Below are 25,820 nucleotides of genomic sequence, written 5' to 3'. Positions count from 1 at the left end.
TGCTAAAAGTAGATAAAGGAGAAAACATGATAATCTCTCACTATCTGTGTCGCAGACCATAGTGCCAAGAAGGGGGGGTGGGAGAGAGAGAGAGAGAGAGAGAGAGAGAGAGAGAGAGAGAGAGAGAGAGAGAGAGAGAGAGAGAGAGAGAGAGAGAGAGAGAGAGAGAGAGAGAGAGAGAGAGAGAGAGAGAGAGAGAGAGAAAGAGAAAGAGAAAGAGAGGGAGAGAGAGAGAAGGAAAGTACCTGATACAGAATCATAGAGGCAGTCTGGGGAAGGGTGTAGCAGGAGAGAAACTGGGTTTCACTGGTGGGAGGAAATGAAATGGAGTCTAGTGGAGGGATGGGTGTTTGGATCATTGTATGACTGAAATCTGATCATAAAGAGCTTTGTAACTGTGTATCTCACAGTGACTCAATTAAAAAAAAATTTAAAAATAATTCAACTAAATAGTTGCTTTTAGGGTTAGATGATATTCAAATCATTCATGAAACTTTCTACAGACTCAAAGAAAATTTATATAAATATTTGTATAATATTATAGATTTTTAAAATTTTATTGTGGCAAATCTTTAAGAAGTCAAGAAGGGCTGGAGAAATAGCACAGCGGGTAGGGCGTTTGCCTTGCACGCGGCCGACCCGGGTTCGATTCCCAGCACCGCCAGGAGTGATTCCTGAGTGCAGAGCCAGGAGTCACCCCTGTGCATTGCCAGGTGTGACCCAAAAAGAAAAAAATAATTAGTCAAATTAAATTAAATTTAAAAAAAAGAAGTCAAAATGAATGCAACCATTGACACTCAACATTTTTAAGTCCTATATTAAGCATTAAACAATGAATTTACTATGGATTACATAATTTTTTTCTCCTAATGTTTACGTACATATTAGCCATCAGGATAAACAATCCAAAGTAAGACCACAAATAAAAATTGCAAAAGCTAAACAAATTCTCCATGACCATGAGACAACTTATTAATGCAAATTGAAATTAAATGCCAGGCAACAATAAGGGAAGCAGGGAATGATAAGATAAATTATCTGTAGCTAAAATGGTTTGATGGAGAGGGGCACCAAATGCCCACAATTTCCCTTCACAATGATAAAAAAATGGCATGTATTTTGAATGTTACCAATTTGCATGCTAGAATGTGTTGTAGGCATCACAGGTTACATAAATTTAGGCTGTGTAGTGAATATTGATTTTATCTTCCTCATAAAAATATCCAGGTAGAACTCTATGTGCTCTCTAACATATATATGAAATACAAAAATATATCTTTTATAGATAAACCTTGTCTAGACAGCCCTTATTTTAAAGCATCAATAGCGGAAGGGCAGAGTCCTAAGTTCATTAGGTTCAAAGAATATATGAGTATAAATAAATTCATGACTATTTTGTCAGTTTTGTTGTTGTTGTTGTTGTCAGAGTATGATTTAAAGTGTGACAGGATTAGGCTATGAAGTTGCTGTTAACATGAAAGATAGAATTTTCAGGGGAAATGTCTCATGCCAGGCTGGTGAGCTAGCTATCAAGTCAAGATATCATGATTTGCATAGAAAGATGCCAAATTCACTCTCCAACTTGACATTTCGCTCAGGTACCAATGAATGTGGCCCTAGTGGCTCCATCCCCACTGGCTCTGGGTAGTAACACGTCAGGCACTGATACATCATCTGGCCTTTACACTGAACCACCAGGCCTGTATGGTTGGATTTTGTATCTTCATGAGAATCCCCTAGGCCCAAGTCCTAGTATTATATGTTCTCCTAGCCTGAAACATATAATACTTCATTTTATACTACAAAGTAAGACAAAAATAACTGTTAAGCATTAGCAATTCCTTTCACAAATGGGAGGAGCAAAGGAATTGCATGAATCTTCCCCATCTGAAAGAACAGAGAAGAGCGAAAAAGAAAACAGAATAGATAGAAAGTCTCCTAAACTCCCAGGGGTTCACATGTCTGACTCCTTCTGTGAAAAATCTTCACTGATTCAGGTATTAGATTTAGGACAGGAGAAGTGCTTTAGGGGATTGTGAATCATTCTGTTTTGAAATAGAAGAAGGACATGTGGAGCAACAAAGAAAATCCAACGCCGGACTGATCAGACGGTGAAAACATGTATTGAGCCACTCTCGCAGTAAGAGGAAAGATACTTCATTACAGAACTGAGCTCTATTCTGAATTCAGCACGGGCAAGTAGAGATGTGTCAAGACAAAGGGTAGGGAGTCAATGGGATCCCACCTTAAAAGAATCCTAAGCATGAAGAGGAAGCATTGTGGTAAAGGCGGAATCTTACAGCAGTGCTAAAGGAATGCCAGAGAATTTATTTCTTTCATGGTGGCATGTTGAGGAGAAATTGTGCAGTTCTATAATCAAATACATCACCAAGGAAAAGAAAATCCTTATTATTTTTTTTTTGGTCACACCTGGCGATGCACAGGGGTTACTCCTGGCTCTGCATTCAGGAATTACCCCTGGCCGTGCTCAGGGGACCATATGGGATGCTGGGATTTGAACCCGGGTCGGCCGTGTGCAAGGCAAACGCCCTACCCGCTGTGCTATCTCTCCAGCCCAAAAGAAAATCCTTATTACAAGGAATATTTCAAAAGTGATTTAAGTAGATCTCTGCTACAGTTGCATGCTTTAGGTTCAACCAAGGTGGGCACCAAATTTGAGACCTGGAGGTTTAAGAGGAGTTTAACAAGAAGTTTATTCCAGAAGACAGTCAGAATTAGTTCTCTTGAATAAGGAAAGAGATCAAGTTATTTGTTACTGCAAACTCTTTCATTCAACTTTCTCAAGAGATGAACCCATGATTTTTAACATGATGGAGTATATACATATCTGTGCCCAAATAACATGAACTTTGTTCACTATGGAACATGTTGGATGTAGTTGAGCTAGTTTTCTTCACATTCAAAATTAGCGTCTTGATTTTGTGCAGTACTTGATCTAATGATAAATTTCTGTCACACCATGTATTAGATATATAACCTCAGAGTGGAGATATTTACTTAGATAAATCTGAATAATCTCCCACACTTTCTGTGTCCTGTTCATGTTGATAATACACACCCGACCCAAATATCACTGGTTTGTCTACTCATTTCAACACAAATGTTGACTTGTGATTCAGTGACTCATATTAAGACATTATAAAGCAACTGTTTATTGGATGAAAGTGCATATGAGGTTTATTCTATAGCAATGGAGAGTATTTCTTCTTTCTACAAATTTCCCCCCTTGCAAAAGAGAATTTTAATTTGATATCTGAGAAAATATCTCAGAAATTTATCTCAAAGCCATTTGGAATGAATGACTGGCCATTAGAAGCAGCAGAACATTTTGAATATGAATTACTCATCTCTCAAGGGGATGTCTTTCTCAGTAGATTGCAATTTGAAGATCTATTATGATTATGATTAAGAAGGCTCCTCCCAACCAGTATTTGAAATAAATGCAAATGTCCACAGTAACACAATTATTTGAAGTTTTCATTTAAAATCCTTTCCACTGAGAAACTAAACAAAGAGGAAAGGTTACACAGCTCTGGCTGACAAACGCTCAGATGGATGGACCTATTACAATCTGTCCAAACAGGAAGGCCAGGTCACTCATTAAACCATGGTCAATAAAGATGGTGAAATGGGTTTTGTCCCAAGGACTGATGGCTAGATAATCTGACAGAAGGACATAGAATAATTGTGAAAAACAAGAAGATCAATGACTATTAATTTCAAAGCAACACATACTCTAAAATTGAAATGGTTTATGTTGTTGTGCAGGATAATTACCATTTTCAATTAGCTGACATTTGGGACTCTAGCAAGACAATAACCTTCCACATCTAATTGCAGTTCTGCCTTTTGTCAATGATCTTCTGGTATTTCTTCAAAGACAAGTCCAATACTTTGTGAGCAATGACTTTGTTTGTCATAAATAGCAAGATATGCATAGAGTTCAAAGACAGTTCAAGTGATACACTCACTTAGGCAAAAATATCTCATGTTTATATTTCCTGAATGAGCGAATGCAGTTTCTAACCATTTCAGTAAAACATCTTTGAACCTAATTTTTCAGTATTATGATGATACTCTAAAGAGGGAAATTAAAAATCCCAATATAAAGATTTCTATCTCATCAGTAGGTACATAATTTATATAACCATTTACCACTTGCTATAGTATAAAACTTGAATATTGATGCTCTTTTACCTAGTATCTCACTTACAAATTGAAAGCATACTAAAATGTTATTTATAAGATAAAATAAATCAAACATTTCCTATACAAAAACTGCTCACCACCCTATTATTAGAATATGCAATATTTAGATGGGGTTCATTTGTTCTGGAAAGGTTATTCATCCAGAGCCCTAGATATTAGTCCAGAGACAGGTTTGATTCTACTCTGTCCCACAGACCTTGTGACATTAACTATGGTACTTAGTTCTTTACCTAATACAAGACATAAATCACACTTTTGAGTGACCAAAGAGATAGTACAGTGGGTAAGATATTTGCCTTGTACTCAGTGGACTTGTGATTGATCTAGGTCCCCCAAGCCCACCAAAAGTGATACCTGAGAACAGAAGCAGGAGTAAGCCCTTAACACTGCTGGATGTGACCCAAAAAATAAAAAGCAGACAAAAATTTGGAAAGTTGAGGCTGGAGAGAAACAATTATATATATTGTTTATATGTATATATACATGTGTGTGTGTGTGTGATGGGCTGGAGCGATAGCACAGTGGGTAGGGCGTTTGTCTGGCACACAGTAGACCTGGGTTCTATTCCTCTGCCCCTCTTGGAGACCCTGGCAAGCTACCGAGAGTATCCCACCCACATGGCAGAGCCTGGCAAGCTACCTGTGAAGTATTCAATATGCCGAAAACAGTAACAACAAGTCTCACAATAGAGACATTACTGGTGCCCGCTTGAGCAAATCAATGAGCAACAGGATGACAGTGATACAGTGACAGTCATATGACATATGGGCTGGAGTGATAGCACAGCTGGTAGGACGTTTGCCTTGCAGGACAACCTGGGTTTGATTTCTCCATCCCTCTCAGAGAGCCCAGCAAACTACTGAGAGTATCTTGCCCACACAGCGGAGCCTGGCAAGCTACCCGTAGCGTATTCAATATGCCCAAAACAGTAACAACAAGTCTTACAATGGAGACGTTACTGGTGCCCGCTCGAGCAAATCGATGAGCAATGGGATGGCAGTGATACAGTGATGTATATATGTGTGTGTGTATATGTATATATGTATATGTGTGTATATATATGTATATATGTGTGTATACTAAAGATTTATAACATTTCAGTCCTAAAACACAAAATTCCATATCACATTGTGTGCATTGGCCACTAGTATCTCTTATTTGAAAAGTATCAAGATGGAGCCGGAGTGGGTAGGGCGGGATGGAGCACAGCAGGTAGGGCGTTTGCCTTGTACGCAGCCGACCCGGGTTCGATCCTCAGCATATGGTCCTCCAAGCACTGCCAGGAGTAATTTCTGAGTGCAGAACCAGGAGTAACCCCTGAGCATCACTGGATGTGATCCAAAAAGTAAAACAAAATAAAATAAAATAAAATAAAAAAGAAAAGTATCAAGACACTACCAGCCATTGAAAATAGAAACTTGCAAAACTGTCTTAATATTTTTGACATAAAAATTTAGATAATGAAAAAAACCATTCAATCTTTTTTTAAATTTTATTTTAATTTGCTTTTTGAGTCACACCCAGGGGTTACTCCTAATTCTGCACTCAGGAATTACTTCTAGTGGTGCTTAGGGGACCATATGGGATGCCGAGGATTGAACCACAGTAGGCTACGTGCAAGGCAAACCGCCCTACCCACTGCACTATCACTCCGGCACCAATCTGTGTCTTATATATCATCAGTCACCAGACTCTAGATGTGAAATGCCAATCTATTTCGTATTGATAAAAAGAAAAAAATTAAATATACCGATAATACTATTGCTTTTTCCTATCTCCTCAAATTAATATGTTCAAATCTTAATCCACAAACTGACAGTGCTAAGAGCAGTGATTAAATTCTTGAGGGTAGATGGCCTCGTCAGGAATGGGAATCATTCCTGAAATAAACTGTCATAGAACTCCCTCATTCCATTCATAGTTAGGAATAAAAGTCAAGGAGGTAGGTTCTCACTGATGCTGAATCTTCAGGTGTCTCTATCTTGGACTTTACACCCATCTAAACTATGAGAAACGCAGTTCTGTCATCAAGAAACTGTTCGGTATATGACACATTATCTTAGCAGCCTGAACAAACTAAGATACAAACCAACTGGTTTTAAATTTAAGCCCATCATAATGTGCTCACTACTACATTGTTTTATTCACCCCAAATTTCTCAATTGCACTACTATTTTATGTGCTTATTACAGTTTGAATTTCACACCAGTCCAAGTCAGGATTACATTGTCAATAAAATCTTAACAAAATTGGATAATCCTGAGACATAACACGATGATGAAAGTTACAATGAAAAAAAACTAGATTTGGGTCTGACCAATAGTATAGAAAGAAGGACATTTGCCTTGCACGAGGCCAACTCAGGTCGGATTTTTGATATCACATATGGTCCCCAGAACCCTACCAAGAGTAATTTGTAAGTGTATAACCAGGAATAACCACCTGAGCACTTCAGAGTGTGGCCCAAAAACTAAAACAAAAAGACGAAACAGTGTTTAAATTACTCCCATTCAAAGATTAATCTTGCTATAACCCAGTGGTTGATGATGGTTTCTGTTCAATTTATTTTTTTTTTGTTCATCTACAAAAGAGCAACAAGGTAAAATTCCCTGAAGTAAAAGAATTAAGTGTGTGTTAAATCTTTTATGTATTTTAAAAGTATTTACCCATTGTTCCTGTCCTTTCTGCCTTGAACAAGTTCTGTAATTTAGGCAAACGGCAAGAGGGAATTTTGTTCTTTTTTAAGAAGGTAGATATATTCAGTACCAAGGAAATTTAGGTGGAATAACACATGTGTGCTGTCTCATTCAACCACCCACTAGCTTGATGTATCCAACCTAGTGATTTTGTTTAATATTATAGCTTTAGGCAACCAACAAAGTGGCTAGAAAGAATGGACTTTCAATAAACACTACTGGAAAGGAAGCGGAAGGGTATGAAGGAATGTGAAGTCGCTATTGTTATATTTACATTAAAGATGAAAAGCTAAAGCAAGAACAGAATTGGGGCTGGAGCAATAGCACAGGGGGTAAGGCGTTTGCTTTGCATGTGGCCAACCCGGGTTCAATTCCCAGCATCCCATATGGTCCCCTAAGCACCACCAGGGATGATTCCTGAGTGCAGAGCCAGGAGTAACCCCAGTGCATCACCAGGTGTAACCCAAAAAGGAAAAAAACCGCAAGAACAGAATAAATATTTTTGTATCACACAGAAAAATAAAATAGGTCCGGGCCAGAACAAGAGTACAGCAAGTTGGGCATTTGTCTTTCACACACCTTTCTGGGTTGGATCTTCAGCAGCCTAGATGGTCCCCCAAACCCTTCCAGAAATAATTCCTGTACACAGATCCAGAAGGAAGTCCTGGGCATCATTGGGTGTGGCCCAAAACCCCAAATAATTTTTAAATTAAGAAAAATATTAAAATATATGATGATGAAGGTAGTAAGTTTCAAGAACAAAATAAGGTTTAATGCAATATGTTTTTGATGCCAGAGTTGAAAATTCAGTTATGTAAATGAGAATCGGCAGTATACTATGTTGTACTAAATAATTTGATTTTTCCTTACATAGATTAAAACCATATAGTAATTAATCATAACAAATTAACTTTTGTTGAATTATCTGCTGATAATTCATTGGCCATTTTTTAAAGTTTTGGGGGGAACAAGCAATATGAAATAAATTTGTTATATGACTATCAAGGGAGCACACGGGGGCGAGCACAGACCCTGGGGACACTGGTGGTGGGGCTAGCACTGCAACATTGTGTGCCTGAAACAATTCTCTCATGAACAGCTTTGGAAATCATGATGTCTTAATAAAATAAGTTCATTAAAATTAAATTAAAACAAGTTTGATTTTTTTAAAGGCAACTAATAGGTCCAGAGTGTAAAACCTGATCTGCTAGAGTCACAAACAAATGCCTCTATATTAACTATTAGTTATGCATCACTTTCCTATTTTTGAAATATTGCTGATGACATCACACACTGCAGTTACCAGCTAGGAGATCATAATTATCTGGAATGTAAATAGCAAAGTGATTTAACAGATGTGCTGTCAAAATATTTTCTCCATACTCATTTTTTTCCCAGCAACAGAACCACCTGTGGTGGCAAAGTTGGGAGAGGTGAGTCCTTGGTTCTTTTTCAACTATACTTTCAGGCTCTCATGGTTGATCACATAGGGAAATCACTGTTTCTTCCCAGTAATGGGACATATAAACATGAACACATCCTTCTTAGAGTAACTATTCAGGTAACCACATGCTTAAAAATTGTTATATCATATCGGGAAGCTCATTAGCACCTGAAACTCCTTGAAATTCTTTTTCAAAAGTAAATCGTTGAACTCTGCCAATCAACCCGCTTGCTTTTCTGTTTCTATGGGAGACAGTCTTCGTTACATTAATGCATTTCATTAATTTCATAAAAGGCAATCCAAGATCTCTGAGAATCCAGCCCTAGTCATAGGGGTCCATGACTAGGAGAAATAAAGAACCCAGAGAGTTCCCTACATCGTTTTGGAGAGTTCTTTTCTATTCTGCTGCTCAGAAAGTGGGGAGCTCTTTCATTAGTGTGCTGTTCCTCACAGATATTCAATCTTAAATTCCTTTCTTAGATAGGATCAAAAAAGGAACCAGGATGACAGTAACCGCTGAAATTGATCACACTGGACAATATTGAGGGTTAAATACACTACAAGGATCTACTGGGTAACCTTTCAGTATCTATTCTGCAAACCACAATGCCCAAGAGGAAGGAGAGAGAGAGAGAGAGAGAGAGAGAGAGAGAGAGAGAGAGAGAGAGAGGAAACTGCCTGCCATTGAGGCAGGATGAGGGAGGGAGGTAATGGAAGGGAAACTGGGAAATGTACCTTGACAGAGGGATGGGTTTTGGAGCACGGTATGACTGAAATCAAACTATGAACAGCTTTGTAAAGATCTATCTCACAGTGATTCAATAATAAAATCTTTAAAAAAAAGATTTTTTTAAAAAAATTTTTTAAAAAATGGGGCTGGAGAGATAGCACAGCGGGTAGGGCGTTTGCCTTGCACGCGGCCGACCCGGGTTCAAATCCCAGCATCCCATATGGTCCCCTGAGCACAGCCAGGGGTAATTCCTGAGTGCAGAGCCAGGAGTAATCCCTGTGCATCGCCAGGTATGACCCAAAAAGCCAAAAAAAAAAAAAAAAAGAAACATGACTTCAAATGAGTTTTTAGCAGGATTCAGCAATAGGTATATTTAAAAAAGTTAATAGCATTGAAAACTGTACGATTGACATCAAAAATAAATGTCTGTGATCCTCTTTTAAGTATCTTTTCACCACAATGCATCTAGACTTTGGTTTTTGAGTCAGATCTAATATGGCTTAGCTTCTGTTAAAGATGAAGTGTCATCCGACCTGCAGAGAGGCTCCTGGGATTCCCATAACATGAAAATTGGTCTCCTTCCTTACCTCTTCCAAGAATAAATTAGAACAAAAAAGTTTCTTCTTTGCCAAATTGTCTCCAGACTTATCATCTCTCTTCCCAGGAACTTTTCACTTCCTCCCACATTTGGTAGGTCTATAATACCTCATAAGAATACACATTTCTGGGCTTGGGGCTATAGCACAGTGGGTAGGGTGTTTGCCTTACATGCGACTGACCTGGGTTCGATTCCCAGCATCCCATATGGTCCCCTGAGCACTGCCAGGAGTAATTCCTGAGTGCAGAGCCAGGAATAACCTCTGTGCATCTCTAGGTGTGACCCAAAAAGCAAATAATAATAATAATGCACATCCCCTGTGTGACTTATTATACCCATAGAAGTTTCTAGACTCCTACCACATCCTTTACAAGAAAAAAATACCCAGTGCCCCCTGGAACTCTACTATATTTAAGCAAATAAACAGAATGTGCCACTCACCTAAATTCCAGCTTAAACTTCAACTGCTGCCTGGATCATTCTAGTACCCTAAGGGGATGAAATAACCCAGTTGTGGAATGCTGCCCAGAGAGTCATAGCCCACCATATATTTTAGACAGAGTTCGAAACTTGAAGTTTACAGTCATGTCAGTGGGATATCTTGTGTCACTCTGAACGCTGACACTGCATAATCAAATTGACTTTCTGACCTACAACGACCAAAATATTTTTTTTCTTTTATTCATGTGGTATAAGAGTGATGGGAATGAGAAACGGACTGCTCAGCAATGCTCAAAGGAGGAAGATGTGGGCTAGAGAGGTCAATGGCAAGTCAAGATTATTCCCTCCCTAACAGGCAACTCCTACAACTGATTTTCTCTCTTCTTGGAGTGTTCTCTCTCTCCCTCAAGAATATTTTAGAGTTCTAGCCAATCATGGATAGAAACTATAGGTAAAATCAACATAATGTTCTGCTAGTTTATAAATTACAAGGCTGAATCCCATGCAATCTTTGGTGAAACATAGATTAATTTATAATAATCTATTGTCTGTTATTGACATGTTACTATAGAACTATTTCACATATATAGACACATATATCAGTACACATACATACACACATACATATAGATATATACATTCCCTATAATTAAAGCAATTCTTATCATGTCCTGAGATTGAATAAAAAGTAAATCAGCTAAATGACTTAGTTCAACTTAAATAACAATGCATGTTTAGAAAACTTACTAGATCCAAACGCCTTCTATATTTATATTGCCAGGCTTTGTTTTATTTAGTACTTCAGTTCATTTCTGGTAGCATTCAAAAGTTTACTGAGCTATACAATGAGTTCTATTTCAATATTTTTAAGACAATTTGTGTTGACAGAGAAGTAAAAAGAATCTCAATGTTTAACTGCAAGTTATAAACGAGTTGAAACATTTAGCTCACTGTTTCTATGTGACATGAATTATTACAAGAAGGCTGTGATAAAATTTGAATCTGGGACTCATTACTTTTGTTATGATACTCTTAAACCTACATGAACTCTGCTTGGCTATTGATTACAAATTCAGGATTTCTGAGCAATGCAGATGATATGGTCATAAACCTAGAAGTTACGAGCAATCTAACTCCACAAATATTTACTTGGCGCCTATTATTTGTTACAGCACTGCACCAAAATCACAAATGCATAAGCATGGCTTCAGCTCTGAGATGATTTGAAGTTTGATATTCTGTCAGAAATTATATAATGTGGAACAGGTAGAAAGCGCCTCATAAAAGAAATTAGGAGATAAAGATTCTAGTCTCTTTTATAATGCTTAGTGTCTGATAAGCCCTGGATAAGTGATTTAACCTTTTGGGCACTTTATTTTCTTATCTATGAAGTAAATGTTTGAACCAGTCAGTCCAAAAACCCCCTTTCTACTTTCATATCCTGTGACTAGGTCACACTGTAATGATGGTGTTCAGAAACATATAGAAGTTGAGAGAGGACAGAGACCTTGAGATAACTTGTTCAAATGTTTAAGTAAAAGAAAAGTTCCTTTAACAAAATTAGCAACAGCTGTTCATTCATTTAGGCTAACACCACATTTTGCCAAGTCCTATGCACCCTGCCCTATGTGGGGCGCTGGGAAATAAAAAATGAATAAGACATCACAGCATCTTAAACAGACAATTTCAAGACAGAGTGTTAATTGGTGTAATAGTGACAGGCTGTGAGGAGGAGCAAATCCCCAAACTGCACAGCGAGGTCACAAAGGAGGCTCTATGCAGGAAGCCATGTCTGAGGTGAATAATGAAGTAACAGCCTGGGGAAAACAGAAGGTGTTTTCTCTAGGTGGTCAGGGCATGGCTGCAGGATGACACTTGGAGGGAACTGGGAAGTTTTAACTGCGCAGAGCAAGTTACGAAGAGGCAAAAATAGTGAAGAAATTCAGCCAATTCTGCTCTGTCCTATTCAAGAACAAACAGGTGGTATGTGTGTGTGTGTGTGTGTGTGTGTGTGTGTGTGTGCGTTTGTGTTCTTTAAGCCATGTACTGTAAGAAACTTTTAAACATGCTATAAGAAATTTAGTTCGGTGTAAAGGGCAGTACAATTTATGGAAATAAATCATGCTTTCCAAAATATTGTGTGCATAATTTCTGACTTATTTACATCACCAACTCCTTTCAGATTCTAAGAAATCCCCTCCTTATGTTCATTTGCTTAAGTTTATCTATTTTTTTTATTGAATCACCATGTGGAAAATAGCAATGCTTTCAGGCTTAAGTCTCAGTTATACAATGCTGAAACAACCATCCCTTCACCAGTGCACACGTTCCACCACCAAAATAAAACCCCAATATACCTTCCATCTACCCCTCCTCCCCCAGCCTGTGTAACTGATAAATTTCACTTTACTTTCCCTTTACTTTGGTTACATTCAATATTTCAACAAAAAGACCCTCACTATTATTGTTAGCAGTTCCCCACTAGAGTCAGACCTGCTGTGAAGAGATATGAGGTCTTGGTTTTGGATTTCTATATTTTAGCAACTAAGTCCAGGGAAATTTATTCCAGAAATTGTATCATTGCAAGTTTGTACCTCTCATTTGTGGTCCTCATAATATGGCAGTTGCCACACCCTCCCACTCCCCCCGGCCCCCCCGCAAGGAAAAGGTGAGTGAAAAAAAACCTTTCCCCTCCTGGGCAGGCATGGGGCCATAGTTCTCAGTCTGGAGACATTCTGCAAGGAGCTGCTAGTATCAACAGTAGTTTAGCTGGCCTCTGGGATCATGCTCGTGCAGTTGCAGTGAGGCCACACACGTGCAGTCCCCGGGATCACATCTTGGTGGAGAGCGGGGCTGGTGTTGCCCACCTTCCCAAGAGCACCCTCATGTCCCATTGCTACAGGCTCCTAAGTTTATCTACTTACATTTTTACTTTTATTTTATTTTATTTTGGTTTGATTTGTGGGCCACACCCAGCAGCACTGAATGGATTTCTCCTGGTTCTGTGCTCAGGCATCTCTCCTGGCCATGCTGAAGGATCAAACAAGAGTCAGTTGCATATTAAAGTTGGTGCCTTCCTTGTTCATCTCTCTGCCCCCTTGCTTAGGAGGAGCACAGACATTTGTTTATACAATACAGATGAGTAGAAACTAAAACAGCAAGTGTCTATTTCTCACGAGACCTCTCAACTTCTCTACATCTGCACACCAAACAAACAAGAACTTGCCCCTAAAATTGGAAAGACCTTGCCTATGTCCCCATTTCAACGTCCACATCTCTATATTTAATCATTTCTCCTGGGAAGCTGTACGCTCGTCCCATGAAGAGGGTGGATGATTTTGTATTTTTGTAACATCCAAAATCTAGATTAGATACACCTGTGAATCATAAAATCAATCCATTGATTCAATACTTGCCTCTCCCAGACATTGTATAATTACAATGTTTACTTCGAGAGTTGAATTTGGGAGATACGGATATATCTAAGTGATAGAGAATGTAACTCACCTAAGGCCGAGTTTGATCCTCATAGTCACACACGCACACACACACACATGCACACACACACACACACACATGCACGCACACAAGTTCATAATATTAACACTCTCAGAAATAATAAGGTTGGGGGCCGGAGCGATAGCACAGCGGGTAGGGCGTTTGCCTTGCACGCGGCCGACCCGGGTTCGATCCCCGGCATCCCATATGGTCCCCTGAGCACCGCCAGGGGTGATTCCTGAGTGCAAAGCCAGGAGTAACCCCTGAGCATCGCTGGGTGTGACCCAAAAAGAAAAAAAAATACTAAGGTTGTTTTTATTTCAATGATAATTGGAAATGAATAGAGTAGGATATCTAAGTCAAAATTAAAATAAGAACACTTTACAATTTGTGATGAAGGAACACACCCCATGCAGCCATATCTTGGAATATGTTTTTGTTTCCTTTTGTTTGGGGGCTACACCCATGATTGCTCAGAGATACTCCTGGCTCTGTGCTCAAGAAATATTTCTGGTGGTGCTCAGGGGATAATGTGGGCTGCTGTTCATTGAACCAAGGTTGGCCACATGCAAGGCAAGCACTCTACCCACTGAACTATCACTCTGGCCCTCTGGGAACATGTTTTTATTACATTGAATTCTAAGTTGAATATCTTAACACTTTCACAGACCTTACCAAGCCCATCCACAATATATAAAGGTCTTGCCCCCACGCCTGGCTGTCTTCCCCAGGGCCCCCGGAGGGGATGGGCTCCAGCTTCCCTCCCCACCCCGAGCAGAGCTCCTGGTGGCCGAAGACCACCAGAACCTAGCTACAGTCATGCTCAAGGTCTCTCTCCACACGTTCGGACAGGCCTCATGCATGAAGGTACCGGCAGAGGAACCCAGGTGTGTGTAATCCCATCACAACATCCAGAGAAAGACTTAAAAGCAAGCTTTCAGAAGTGATATCTTGTAGCCTACTTCTCCCTCTGGGAGAAACTGGCAATCTTCTGAGAGTTTCCTGCCCACATGGGACAGCCTTGCAAGCTTCCCATGGTGTATTCATATGCTAAATCCAGTAATAAGCTGGATCTCAATCCCCTGACCCTGAAAGAGCCCCTAGTGCAACATTGTTGGGAGGGCCTAGTTGAGATAGACTTCTAATATCTCTGGGAAAGGACAAAATGAGAGGTTACTGAGCCCGCCTGAAAAATCGGTGATTAACTGGATTTCGTGATTCATGATTCCATGTAGACAGCTATTCAATCTGTATGTAATTACTTCATTGGAGAAAGAACTTGTTTTGGAAAGGTGGAACTAAAGGACAGGGTGTTCGTTGGTGTTGTCAAAACAAGATCTAATTTTGTGCAAAATGAGTAGAGCGTACCTCAGTGTGAAAATATGACAAGAAAATTGCTCAATTTTCTAAATTTTTGATGTTACACAAGTTTTTAATTTTACCTCTTTGATATTCAGTTTCACATATGAAATGGAAGCTAATAGTAAATGAATTTACTAGAAGGATGCAAAGAATATATATTTAATGTGTGCATATATTATGTATGTATAAAACAAATATTCAGCAAATACTTCTCTTGGGCTACATTTCTCTACTGTATTCTTTTGGAAATAATCACATTCATCTAAAATGGAAAAGTTTAGTTGCACACACCCATATGCACAAATAGCTATTGCCCCATGTCAATATTCTTAGATGTTCAACTTAATTATTCAGTTATCATTCTCAACTTACTTTTGTTCCTAAGATAGATGTGTGCTTCCATTCTTCTTCCCTTCCTCTCATTAACTGTTCAAAGTCACTAATGGTGTCTGAGAAGCACAGAAGACAAAGGTGAAATGATTCAAGGTCCTTATCAGTTCTCTAAGCGGTTCTATGATGTTCAAACAACTTCTAAGAATTTCTTCAAAAGCCACTTAAGAAAGGCTTGTTCACAAGGCACATCACAAAGAATACAGACAGATGGAAACGGGGAGAGCTGTCATACCTCTGGGAAGTGAAGGTCCCTTTCCTCCAGGTGTTTTTTTTTTTTAATAGAAATAATATCAGAACAGTTTGAAACCCGTTTTGCATGGTGACCATCAGGTCTTTAATTAACACCTCAGCTCCCAAAACTTCTTATATCCTCTCAACTAAATCAAAGTGTAATCTGCTTCATTTTCAGAAGAAACGATACAGACTGAAAATGTTCTTCCTAATCCAAGGTACTGATGCCACCTTGTTAAAGAAACATTCAACATCTCACAAAATGTTCCAGGAAATTTTTAGCTATCACCATCCTACAGCTGTCCACATGAAGTTTTAATACAAAAATTAGCCAATGTCAATATAATTACTTTTTATTCTTATTAATCATCTTGGAAATTTTCTGGTGTAGTTTGTGATCAGTGACTAGTGGTCAGGGCTGGCTAGAACTTTATTGTACATTCTACCAGTGCAAAGCATGGTCATTATCTCCCTGACCACATAACTGACTTTTGATTAGAAGAGAAATCAGCTACAGTAAAATATCTGGTTATTATTGCTGTGAGTTCTCTTTATTGCATTGTAAGAATTAGATTGTTGATGAATAATATACTAAAAATTAAGATATAAATCTCAAGTGATATAGTGTAAAAAAAGCATCCCTATCTTGAGTTTATACCACAATGTCTCTAAACTGTGAATGTATAATTTTATTTGCCATAAAACTTGAATAGAACTCCTTCTACTTGATGGGGTGATTCTATATAAAAGGGTTGGAAAAATAGTACAGCAGGTAAACACTGACCCGAGTTTGATCCCGAACATCCTAGGAGTAAGCCCTAAACAGAACCAGAAGTAAGGCCCAAGCTTACTTTATGTGAACCCCAAACCAATAGTACTAGTAGTAATAATAAAGACTAAGAATGGTTCATACATCTCTTTTCAAGCTAACGCCTACATTTGTTGTCATTAAAATCACATTCAACAAAGCAGGGTTTAAGTCATATGTTTACAAACTGATTTTATGATCACCTCCTTTTCCGGAAAAAAAAAACTCAGTTCTACCCTGTAAATCTACCTTCTTTAAGAATTAAAAATAAGGGGGGGGGGGGCTAGAGCAATAGTACAGCAGGTAGGGCGTGTGCCTTGCATGCAGCTGACCCGGGTTCGATTCCCAGCATCCCCTATGGGCATCTGAGCACCGCCAGGGTTGATTCTTGAGTGATTCCTGATTCAGGAGTAACTCCTGTGCATTGCCAGATGTGACCCAAAAAGAAAAAATAAAAAGAATTAAAAAAAAAAAGCAGAGAGTGTCTCCCAGTTTTGCCCAAGTCTGCTACCAAGTACCTCTCTGGATCAGTCAAGCACCTCCGTGGGACAAGGAAATACTTCTTAATCCATTTATTCCCATCTACCAGGTTTTTTAGCATAGAAATTATTCAAGATGCCACACAGGGAGACTCTACTATGTATGATTATTTGGAGGTATCTCCCCAGGAGACCTGGGTGCTCCTCCAAATAAGACTGAAGATTCCATGCAAGAATCCTAACATAGAGTGTTCCCGGGGCCCCGTACTCTAAATGTTCAAGGCTCTAAAAACAATGCCAGGCAGTGTTTGGGGACCATGTGATGCAAGGCAAACACCACAACCCCTGTTTGCCTCTCTGAACTCAATATATTCTGTTTTATAAACACTATCATTTGGAGACGGATTTTAATAAAATCCCTTCTGATGTAGATTAGTTTGCTCAACTTTGCTGGCATGCTGAAATGAAATAAAATTTAATTTTGGTGGGAAACAGAAGAAAAACGTAATATAGCTTGACCGAAAGAACTCTCATTAAGTTAGTCCATGTGGGTATGCCGTGATCAAGCACTGCTGTGAAACTACAAGTAAAATAATAATGACAGGGTCAGTGATGGATGAGGTACAGTTTTGATCAGCTTGCACCTGTAAGAGCCTGGATTTACTGGTGCTCAGAAATAAATAAAAGTCACTAGGAAGAAATAAAAATAAAAACAAAGACACATCCCTGTTCCATCAAAGCCTGGTGAGTTTTTAAGTTCCAAAAGAAAGCGCTGACTCTATGTGATTTCAGGTAATTTGTAACTTCGGTAGAATAGTTCTTCCCAAGAAATCCAGACTATAAATATTCTAGATCAAATCAAAGCAGACCATTGCATTGCTCGATATTCAACTCAAAGCCTTGTGTTTAAATACACTTTATTTAGCTGACTTTAAGGAAGGTATTCTCCATTTATAACTTACCTATGTCTCAGATTATTTAATCAGAGTTGCTTGAATCTTAAGATAGCTTCCTAAAAATTCATTCCTGTTTGTATAAAACTGTTTGTATAATAATATATTCTGCAGTAGCACTGTCACACTATCGTCCCTTTGTTCATCGATTTGCTCCAGCGTCTCCATTGTGAGATATGTTGTTACTGTTTTTGGCCTATCTAATAAGCCACAGGTAGCTTGCCAGGCTCTCTCTGCTGTGCAGGCGGGATACTCTCGGTAGCTTGCCGGGCTCTCCGAGATGGACGGAGTAATCAAACCCAGGTCAGCTGCTGTGCTATTGCTCCAGTCCTTTAATAATATGTAAATTTACCAATGTGTAAACCAGTGACTCAAATAAAGATTTCTCTAAAAATTCAACTTCAGAATTGATTAAGTAATAAAAATTATTTTGACTATTGGTAATCTAATAGTCTAGTTCGGGGAGAAAGATAATTTTATGAACTCTAGCTTCTCTTTACCACTGCTGAAAATAACAGAAATTAATATGCTGTCTGTCACAGTCAATTTGTCATTGCAATTTAGCATATTTGCTTATTTTTATTATTTATTTATATATAAATGCACATTTATATATAAAGGTTATATCTAGATTTATAACAACATATGGGAATCTATATATGTTCATACAATTACAATCTTTCCCAGATAAATTTAGAAAAGAGAAAGAATAAACAAATATGCATCAGGTATAATCCTAATTCTGTCATAATATACTGATAAATGTTTTAATGCTTGAATATGATTTTCAAAATTCTCTTATATTAAAAATAAATATGACATATGGGACTTCAGTTTTTTTCCTGTTCTAACAGGAATAAATTGTATCCCCCCCAAGTCCAAATGTGAAGCTGTGGGGAGTATGTGCCATATAACTCCTTAAATGCTATTCACTTTATAGTTGACATAAATATAATACTCCAGGTTATCCCAAACACAAACAATACAGCTAAACACTGGTCCTATTGTTTTTAAGGAATATACTACATAGATAGTATAGGACCCACTGTCCTATCTCTCCGACACCCTTCTGCTTATCTTTCATGTGTTACTGGAGATTGAACCCAAAACCTGTCAGAGATACCTGTATGACAAATTGCTCTGTGGTTGAGTCACATCCCTACTCCCATCTCTCTTTCCGACATACATTTTTAACTTTCTATGATTTTGACTATAAAACCAAGCTCTTGTAGTCTAGTTCTCCCTCTTGAAGAATCTGGCAAACTACCGAGAGAGTTTCCTGCCTGCATGGGAGAGCCTGGCAAGCTCCCCATGGCATATTCATATGCTAAAACCAGTAACAATGATGGGTCTCATTCCCTTGACCCTGAAAGAGCCTCTAATGTGGCACCATTGGGAAGGAGGAGTAAAGAGAGGCTTTTAAAATCTCAGGGTTAGGACAAATGGAGACGTTACTGGGCCGGCTCAAGCAAATCGATGATCAACGGGATGACAGTGATACAGTGACAGTTTCCAAAGAAATTCAATGATCAGTAGTAATATTAAAGTGTTCTTGATTCTAAATCTGCCACTAAGCTATATTAATCAGAAGAAACTCAGTGGAAAATAAATGCAGTCAATTTTAATTTATCAAAACTTTTCTGTTTTTAGCATCATAAAATAGCAACAAAGAAGGCAGATTCTGACTAAAAATTTATAGATTTTGTGATTTATTTAACCATAAATATATTGTGAACTATAAATTTCCTTCTGAAAAATTATACCTATAATCCTTTGGCGTGAAAATGTGGAATTTTTTTGACAGACATAAAATGTAGTCTCATTAATTTTTAGGTAGGCATCATCTTATGGTTATTGGTTCACATAAATAGAGTGAGTCTTAGCAATGACAATTCATAAAAAGTTGGATTTGAACAAAAAATGGCTTCACTAATGAATTAGGCTAATGAAAATTTTCTGGTTTCTCTACTTATATATGAGTTGAGAACTATAGAACACTAACTTAGTCAACTTTCTTTTTTTTTTTTTCTTTTTGGGTCACACCTGGCGTTGCACAAGGGTTACTCCTGGTTTTGCACACAGGAATTGCTCCTGGCGGTGCTCAGGGGACTATATGAGATGCTGGAGATCGAACCCAGGTCGGCAATGTGCAAGACAAACACCCTATCTGCTGTACTATCGCTCCAGCCCCTAGTCAACTTTCTTGAATATCACTTTACTCCTTAGGAATCTGAAGGCACCTATGTTTCTTTATTGGTACCCTCAGGTTAGAATGTTAATTAGCATGACCTAAAAAGTAGTGAGTACTACCTAGCTCACATTAATCCTCCTGACTCTTCCTCTGAATTTAAAATGTGACAAAAAATGACTGGAAAGAAATAAAATGACAACCAAGTTTGCAAAAAGGAGACATCTCTTCATCCTGTGAAAATCCCCAATCCAACAAACAGGAATGCAAAACAATTTAGAATTTTATCTCAAACTATATCTTAAAGCAACGATTGCTCTAGAATAAGAGGACCATTTGATAAATATGTTATAACTTATAAATGATCAATAGTATTTACAGAAAGTCACCTGGAAAGATTTTAAATATAAACTAGACTAACACGTAAAATGGCTATAACTACCATTACCAATTTTAAGGACATGTCAACAGTATGCTTTCATTCAGCTCCTTCCAAATGAACAAAAAAAGAAAAAAGAAATTCTCCAAACTAAGATAATTTCAGATGCAAAAACAGTTTAAAGATCACAGAAGTTTTATCTTAGAGCAATAAATTTCACTTAAATGTCCTTCAAAGCAGATGCTAAGAAGTTAGAAAAATAGACACTCAAAGGTGTCAGAGTTATCATAAGCTCTCAACCCTTTGCCACAAGATGAGAGTGAAATAGGCTAAAAGCTTTGACCAAGAAGAGAGTTGGATCTAGACAGATCAAGTAGTTCATTGAATTTCATGGCGTAAGGAGCAAACTAGGCAGCTGGTTGTCATTGATGTTGAATAGAACATCAGTCCCAGTTCAAAGGAAAGAAATTACAGCTTCATTTGAAAATCCAATGTTCTGTTTGTAATCATATTTGTCTTATAAACCTTAAAGGATGGTGATTCAAATCTTGAGATAATTTTGATGTTTTCTCATGCAAATCCGACTCATCTGAAATTCCTGGTAAAGCTCCACCCCTGCCCTCTCTGCTCTGAACCCAAACAAGTTCTGGATGGCCCCGGTAGCATTCCACACACTTCGGCACTGCAAATTAGAAAAATAGATGATTGGGTATGTTCATCATCTTTGACATGCTTCCTGAGAAGCAGCTTGTATTTCTTTACTCACAACCAGAAAACAATATGATAATATTCCATCGAGATTATGAACCCGTACAGAATCTTGCTCATTGACATTGGCAAAATGCTCTGATTTACTTTAACAGCTCAGGTCATGCCTTGGCATTCCAAACCCATGCATTCAGTGCTTTATTTGTTACATCTCAACATAGATATTCAGTTGACAAAACTGCATCCGTGGTCTGCCCCAATTGAAGCGAAAACCATTTCTATCAAGGCCTAAGATAGTACATGAGTACATAGGTTGAGGGTTACAGACTGTTAACCTGGTTTAATTCCAAGCACCACATGGTCCCCTAAATATTAATGGTTGCAGCCCTGGAAGCCCCCAAGCACCACATGTGTGGCCCTTGAAGCACCTAATAGATTGGTGAAGAATCAGAAAAGGGTCCCCTGGACTCCTGAGCACAGATTGGGAAAGGAGAGGATGGGAGGTGAAGAGAGATAAGAGTATGGGAGGGGATAAAAGAAGGAGAGGGGAAGGAAGGGGAGGGGAGGGCAGAATAGAGAAGGGGAGGGCAGAATAGAGGAGGGGAGGGGAGAGGGGGGAGGGGAGAGGTGAGGGAAGGGAAGGGAAGGGGAAGGGAGAAGAGAAGAGAGGAGAGGAAAGGAGAGGAGAGGAGAGGAGAGGAGAGGAGAGGAGAGGAGAGGAGAGGAGAGGAGAGGAGAGGAGAGGAGAGGAGAGGAGAGGAGAGGAGAGGAGAGGAGAGGAGAGGAGAGGGAGGGGAAGGGAGGGAAGAGGAGGGGAGGGGAGGAGAGGGGAGAGGAGGAGAGGGGAGGGGAGAGAAGATGAGGGGAGAGGAGGGGATAGGAGAGGAGAGGAGAGGAGGGGAGGGAGTAAGAAAGAAACAAAGAAGGAAGGATGGAAAAAGAAAGAAAGGAATGGAAGGGAGAAAGGAAGGAAGGAAGGAAGGAAGGAAGGAAGGAAGGAAGGAAGGAAGGAAGGAAGGAAGGAAGAAGGAAAGAAGGAAGGAAGGAAGGAAGGAAGGAAGGAAGGAAGGAAGGAAGGAAGGAAGGAAGGAAGGAAGGAAGGAAGGAAGGAAGGAAGGAAGGACAAAGACAGAATGATAGAGAGACGAAAGAAAGAAAGAGGAAGAGAGAAAGAAAGAAAGAGGAAGAGAGAGAAAGAAAGAAAAGAAAGAAAGAAAGAAAGAAAGAAAGAAAGAAAGAAAGAAAGAAAGAAAGAAAGAAAGAAAGAAAGAAAGAAAGAAAGAAAGAAAGAAAGAAAGAAAGAAAGAAAGAAAGAAAGAAAGAAAGAAAGAAAGAAAGAAAGAAAGAAATATTCCTCACAGTACTGGAGTTTAGGAAGTCAAAGTCCCCAACTCCAGGGTCAGTTGGGTGCCATCTTCCTGGTGTCTGGGTGAGGTCTCTGATGTCTATCTTAAGTGTTCTAATCACATTCTGACAGCACAACCTCCGTGATCTAATTATCTCTCAAAAGTCCACTTTCAAGTAGGCCGGAATATACTTTATATTTTTTTTTCCTGCTCCACTTTTCTTTGTAGTGCTTATCACCATCCGTCACACTATTTTAATTATTTTGTTATTACTTGTCTTGCACAAGTATAGAAAAGCTCAATGAGGGCAGGCAATTTTGGCTCATGTTTTTCTGTTTTACCCCATTCCTAAAGCAGAAAATGAATCATATTACAAATCAATCTGTTTCTGCTCCCAGCAAATGCACTCATTATTTTCTTGGTCTTTTTTTTTCTGCTTTTGTCTCAGTATCTCATCTGTACACATAGGAGTCCACAGAGTATATCTCTTACTTAGTTTCAACACATTTACAAGATTTGATTTTGCGTCTCCTTGATATTTATGTTGTTTTCCAGACAAAAATGATTTACACTAAATTATACTAACTAATAGAGCCATGGACAAGAGGAAAATCCTACTACTATGTTCTTAAGACCAATTGCTCTTCTTTAGCAATGGCTCTAAGTTTCACTTATATTTCATAGCTTCTCAGCTATTCTCAGTAACTTTGCAGAACTGTTTCATGTACTCCTTACTGGAAAATTAACTTCCGTTATGTCATACTTGGATTTATAATTCCCTATTGTGTTTGTAGTCTCTTTATTCCTGGGTGTCAGAGTCTCTTAAGTATATATTTCTTGTCCAAAAATGCATTTAAAATTACTGTCCCTACATACTCTAATCTTCCACTCAGGGAAGACTTTCTGTCTCTCTCCTCCTGCCACTTTCAATTTCTTTCATCACTAACCAGTACATAACACCAATAGGCACCTGGTCTTATAGAAATTTATAATGATTCTGAGTTATACAGACTTATGTTTTAGCATGAGACATATAATTGGGCATTCATTGTTCCATAGAATTTCTTTATAAGCTTTTTAGAAGTAGAGATCAGAAGCAATATCTTTATTCATAATTATAATACAGCCTCATGATTTTATTCACATGACATATACAAAGTGCCTAATACATAATTGTTTCATATTTTTCCTGGGAGGAAGTATTTTTAATATTTTTATTTATTTATATATTTTTGTTTTTTTGGGTCGCACCTGGTGATGCTCAGGGATTACTCCTGGCTCTGCGCTCAGGAACCACTCCTGGTGGTGCTCAGAGGACCATATGGGATGCTGGGATTCAAACCCGGGTCATCCGCGTGCAAGACAAATGCCCAACCCACTGTGCTATCACTCCAGCCCCGGGAGGAAGTATTTTTAAAGAGTACAAAGGGAGGGATTACCTGTGATCTGAATTTTTATTTATGTGTACTTTGTTTCTGAAGAAAATACATGCATCATGCATTTTCCTCCTTTGGTTTTTGGTGTTTTATTTTCTTTTATCACTTGTTTACTTTGCTTTTGTTTTGTTTTATTTTTGGTGGGGGTATTTTTGGTTTTCGTTTTACAGCCACACTTGGTGATGCTCATAGGTACTCCTGACTCTTGCTTTCCGGCCATGCTCAGTGGAGCAAACAGGATGCCTGGGATCAAACCTGGGGTAGCTGCATGCAAGGCAAGTGCCTCACATGCTTTATTTTTAACAGTGCATTGATTTTAGTGAAATAATATAAATCTAACAAATTCACTTAATTTTTAAAGTAACTTGTGAGAAAAATATGACACAAATATTGCCCTGTAAGTAGCAAAATATAAAAAAGCAATTGATTTCATGTGATTGTATTTAAAAGTGAGAAATTTATTATAAATTCATTTTATGTAATATTAAGATAGACATTAAATGGTTAAATAATATTAAGACTATTCTCAACTGACTTACCCATAATGAACGATTACATCATACTATTTCTTCTAAAAGTGCTTCACAGGATTTTCCAGGAACTTGTTTACTGAAATTCTAACAGGTACTTTACTTGCTCGTAAAGATGCGTTTAAAATGTGGCCTTCAACTTCAAGGAACGATACATTCCTTCCTATTGAGACATTAGACTTTTTAAGGGGGAAGGAAGCAACAGTTCACCTGATATTTTAAATTGGGGACACAAGAACAATACGTGGAATTTCGGTTTACAACATATAATAAAACAGGTTGGCAAAGCAGATTATAAATCAAAAGCAGTTGAAGGTAAGATGGATTCATTTCATAGAACTAACAGAGCATAAAGGCAGAAAATGATTGAAGAAAGCAAAGGAAAATTTGAGAAATAATATATGCATTCAAAAGAACATTTTAGAACAGTAAAATATTTGGTGCATCCAGCCTATCTATTCCCTGCAACAGATTTTTCATTTGGCCACAGTGAACGATCCCCCAGCTGTCAGGGGAAAATTTGTCATGTTTCAACCAACTTGGTCTGTGCCAAGTACAAGGTCAGAAGTAAAAGAAAGGGTTATCCTGTCACTTATTGGATTTGACAGTAAATTACTCTTTGATGAACAGATGGACTTCAAGCGATTTAAATTCATAATAAAAGTGTAATCATGAGGAACAGTAATATGGAATCTTCTGTCATTCCAACAGTGAAGGACATATCTTTAAACACCAGTCTCAGTTCTACCTATCTTGCTCCCTAATTGAGAGATTTCCCATCACCATCTGAAGGGTATATATGCATTAGCAAATTTAAACAAGCAGTTCGGTTATGAAAAGGCAGAATTCACTTTTACATATTTCCATAGAAAGTGGAAATTGTCTTTTCTGTTTGATGTAGGGACTTAAAAAAAAGAAAAGCATGTGTGCTAAATTCTAGCATTTTTTTTTCGGGTCAAAAAGTTTATAATATACATTAAGGAACAGGAATGTCTTGAGTCCAGTAAAATTGTCTTTGAACACTATGAGACTGAATGATGGAGAACAAAAGCACCATAGAAATCTAGCAGAGGTACTGGCAGAGTATGTGATTCCTTCCAAGACCGGGTGTTTAAGTGCTTAGAAAGTGAGGGGTCCTGATTCTCCTCATTGAGATACTCAGTGTGGTGGTGGCCATAGCATTGATCATGAGGAAAAATCTAGATTAGGGTTTTCTGAGCTAAGGGGGTAGATTGTCTAAACATACACTACCGTTATATTGAGAAATCCAGGGTGCTTGGTCAAATTAACTACTTCCCCCTTGCTCGCTACTCTTCCTTGCATTCGTTTTCTGATCTTCCCCTCCCCTCTCCACTTTAATCTTTAAAGAA

The 25,820-nt window shown here is 38.4% G+C and overlaps 1 protein-coding gene across 3 annotated transcripts in view; it reads right to left on the bottom strand.

The window, feature by feature from the left end:
* GPC5 (glypican 5) overlaps nucleotides 1-25,820 on the bottom strand; it is a 1,500,378-nt gene that overhangs the window by 391,174 nt on the left and 1,083,384 nt on the right. Inside the window, exon 8 of one of the 3 annotated variants that reach the window (XM_055146010.1) lies at nucleotides 10,140-10,187. The exons of the other annotated variants lie outside the window; for them this stretch is intronic. Within the exon in view, the coding sequence (XP_055001985.1) occupies nucleotides 10,180-10,187 (8 nt within the window). The 3' untranslated portion in view covers nucleotides 10,140-10,179. The remainder of the gene's footprint in view (nucleotides 1-10,139; nucleotides 10,188-25,820) is intronic. 3 annotated transcript variants of the gene reach the window in all.

This window comes from Sorex araneus, chromosome 1 (assembly GCF_027595985.1).
Source record: "Sorex araneus isolate mSorAra2 chromosome 1, mSorAra2.pri, whole genome shotgun sequence".
NCBI classification, from domain to species: domain Eukaryota; kingdom Metazoa; phylum Chordata; class Mammalia; order Eulipotyphla; family Soricidae; genus Sorex; species Sorex araneus.
Note: the sequence above shows the minus strand (reverse complement) of the source record. Positions and strands in the feature narration are given on the sequence as shown.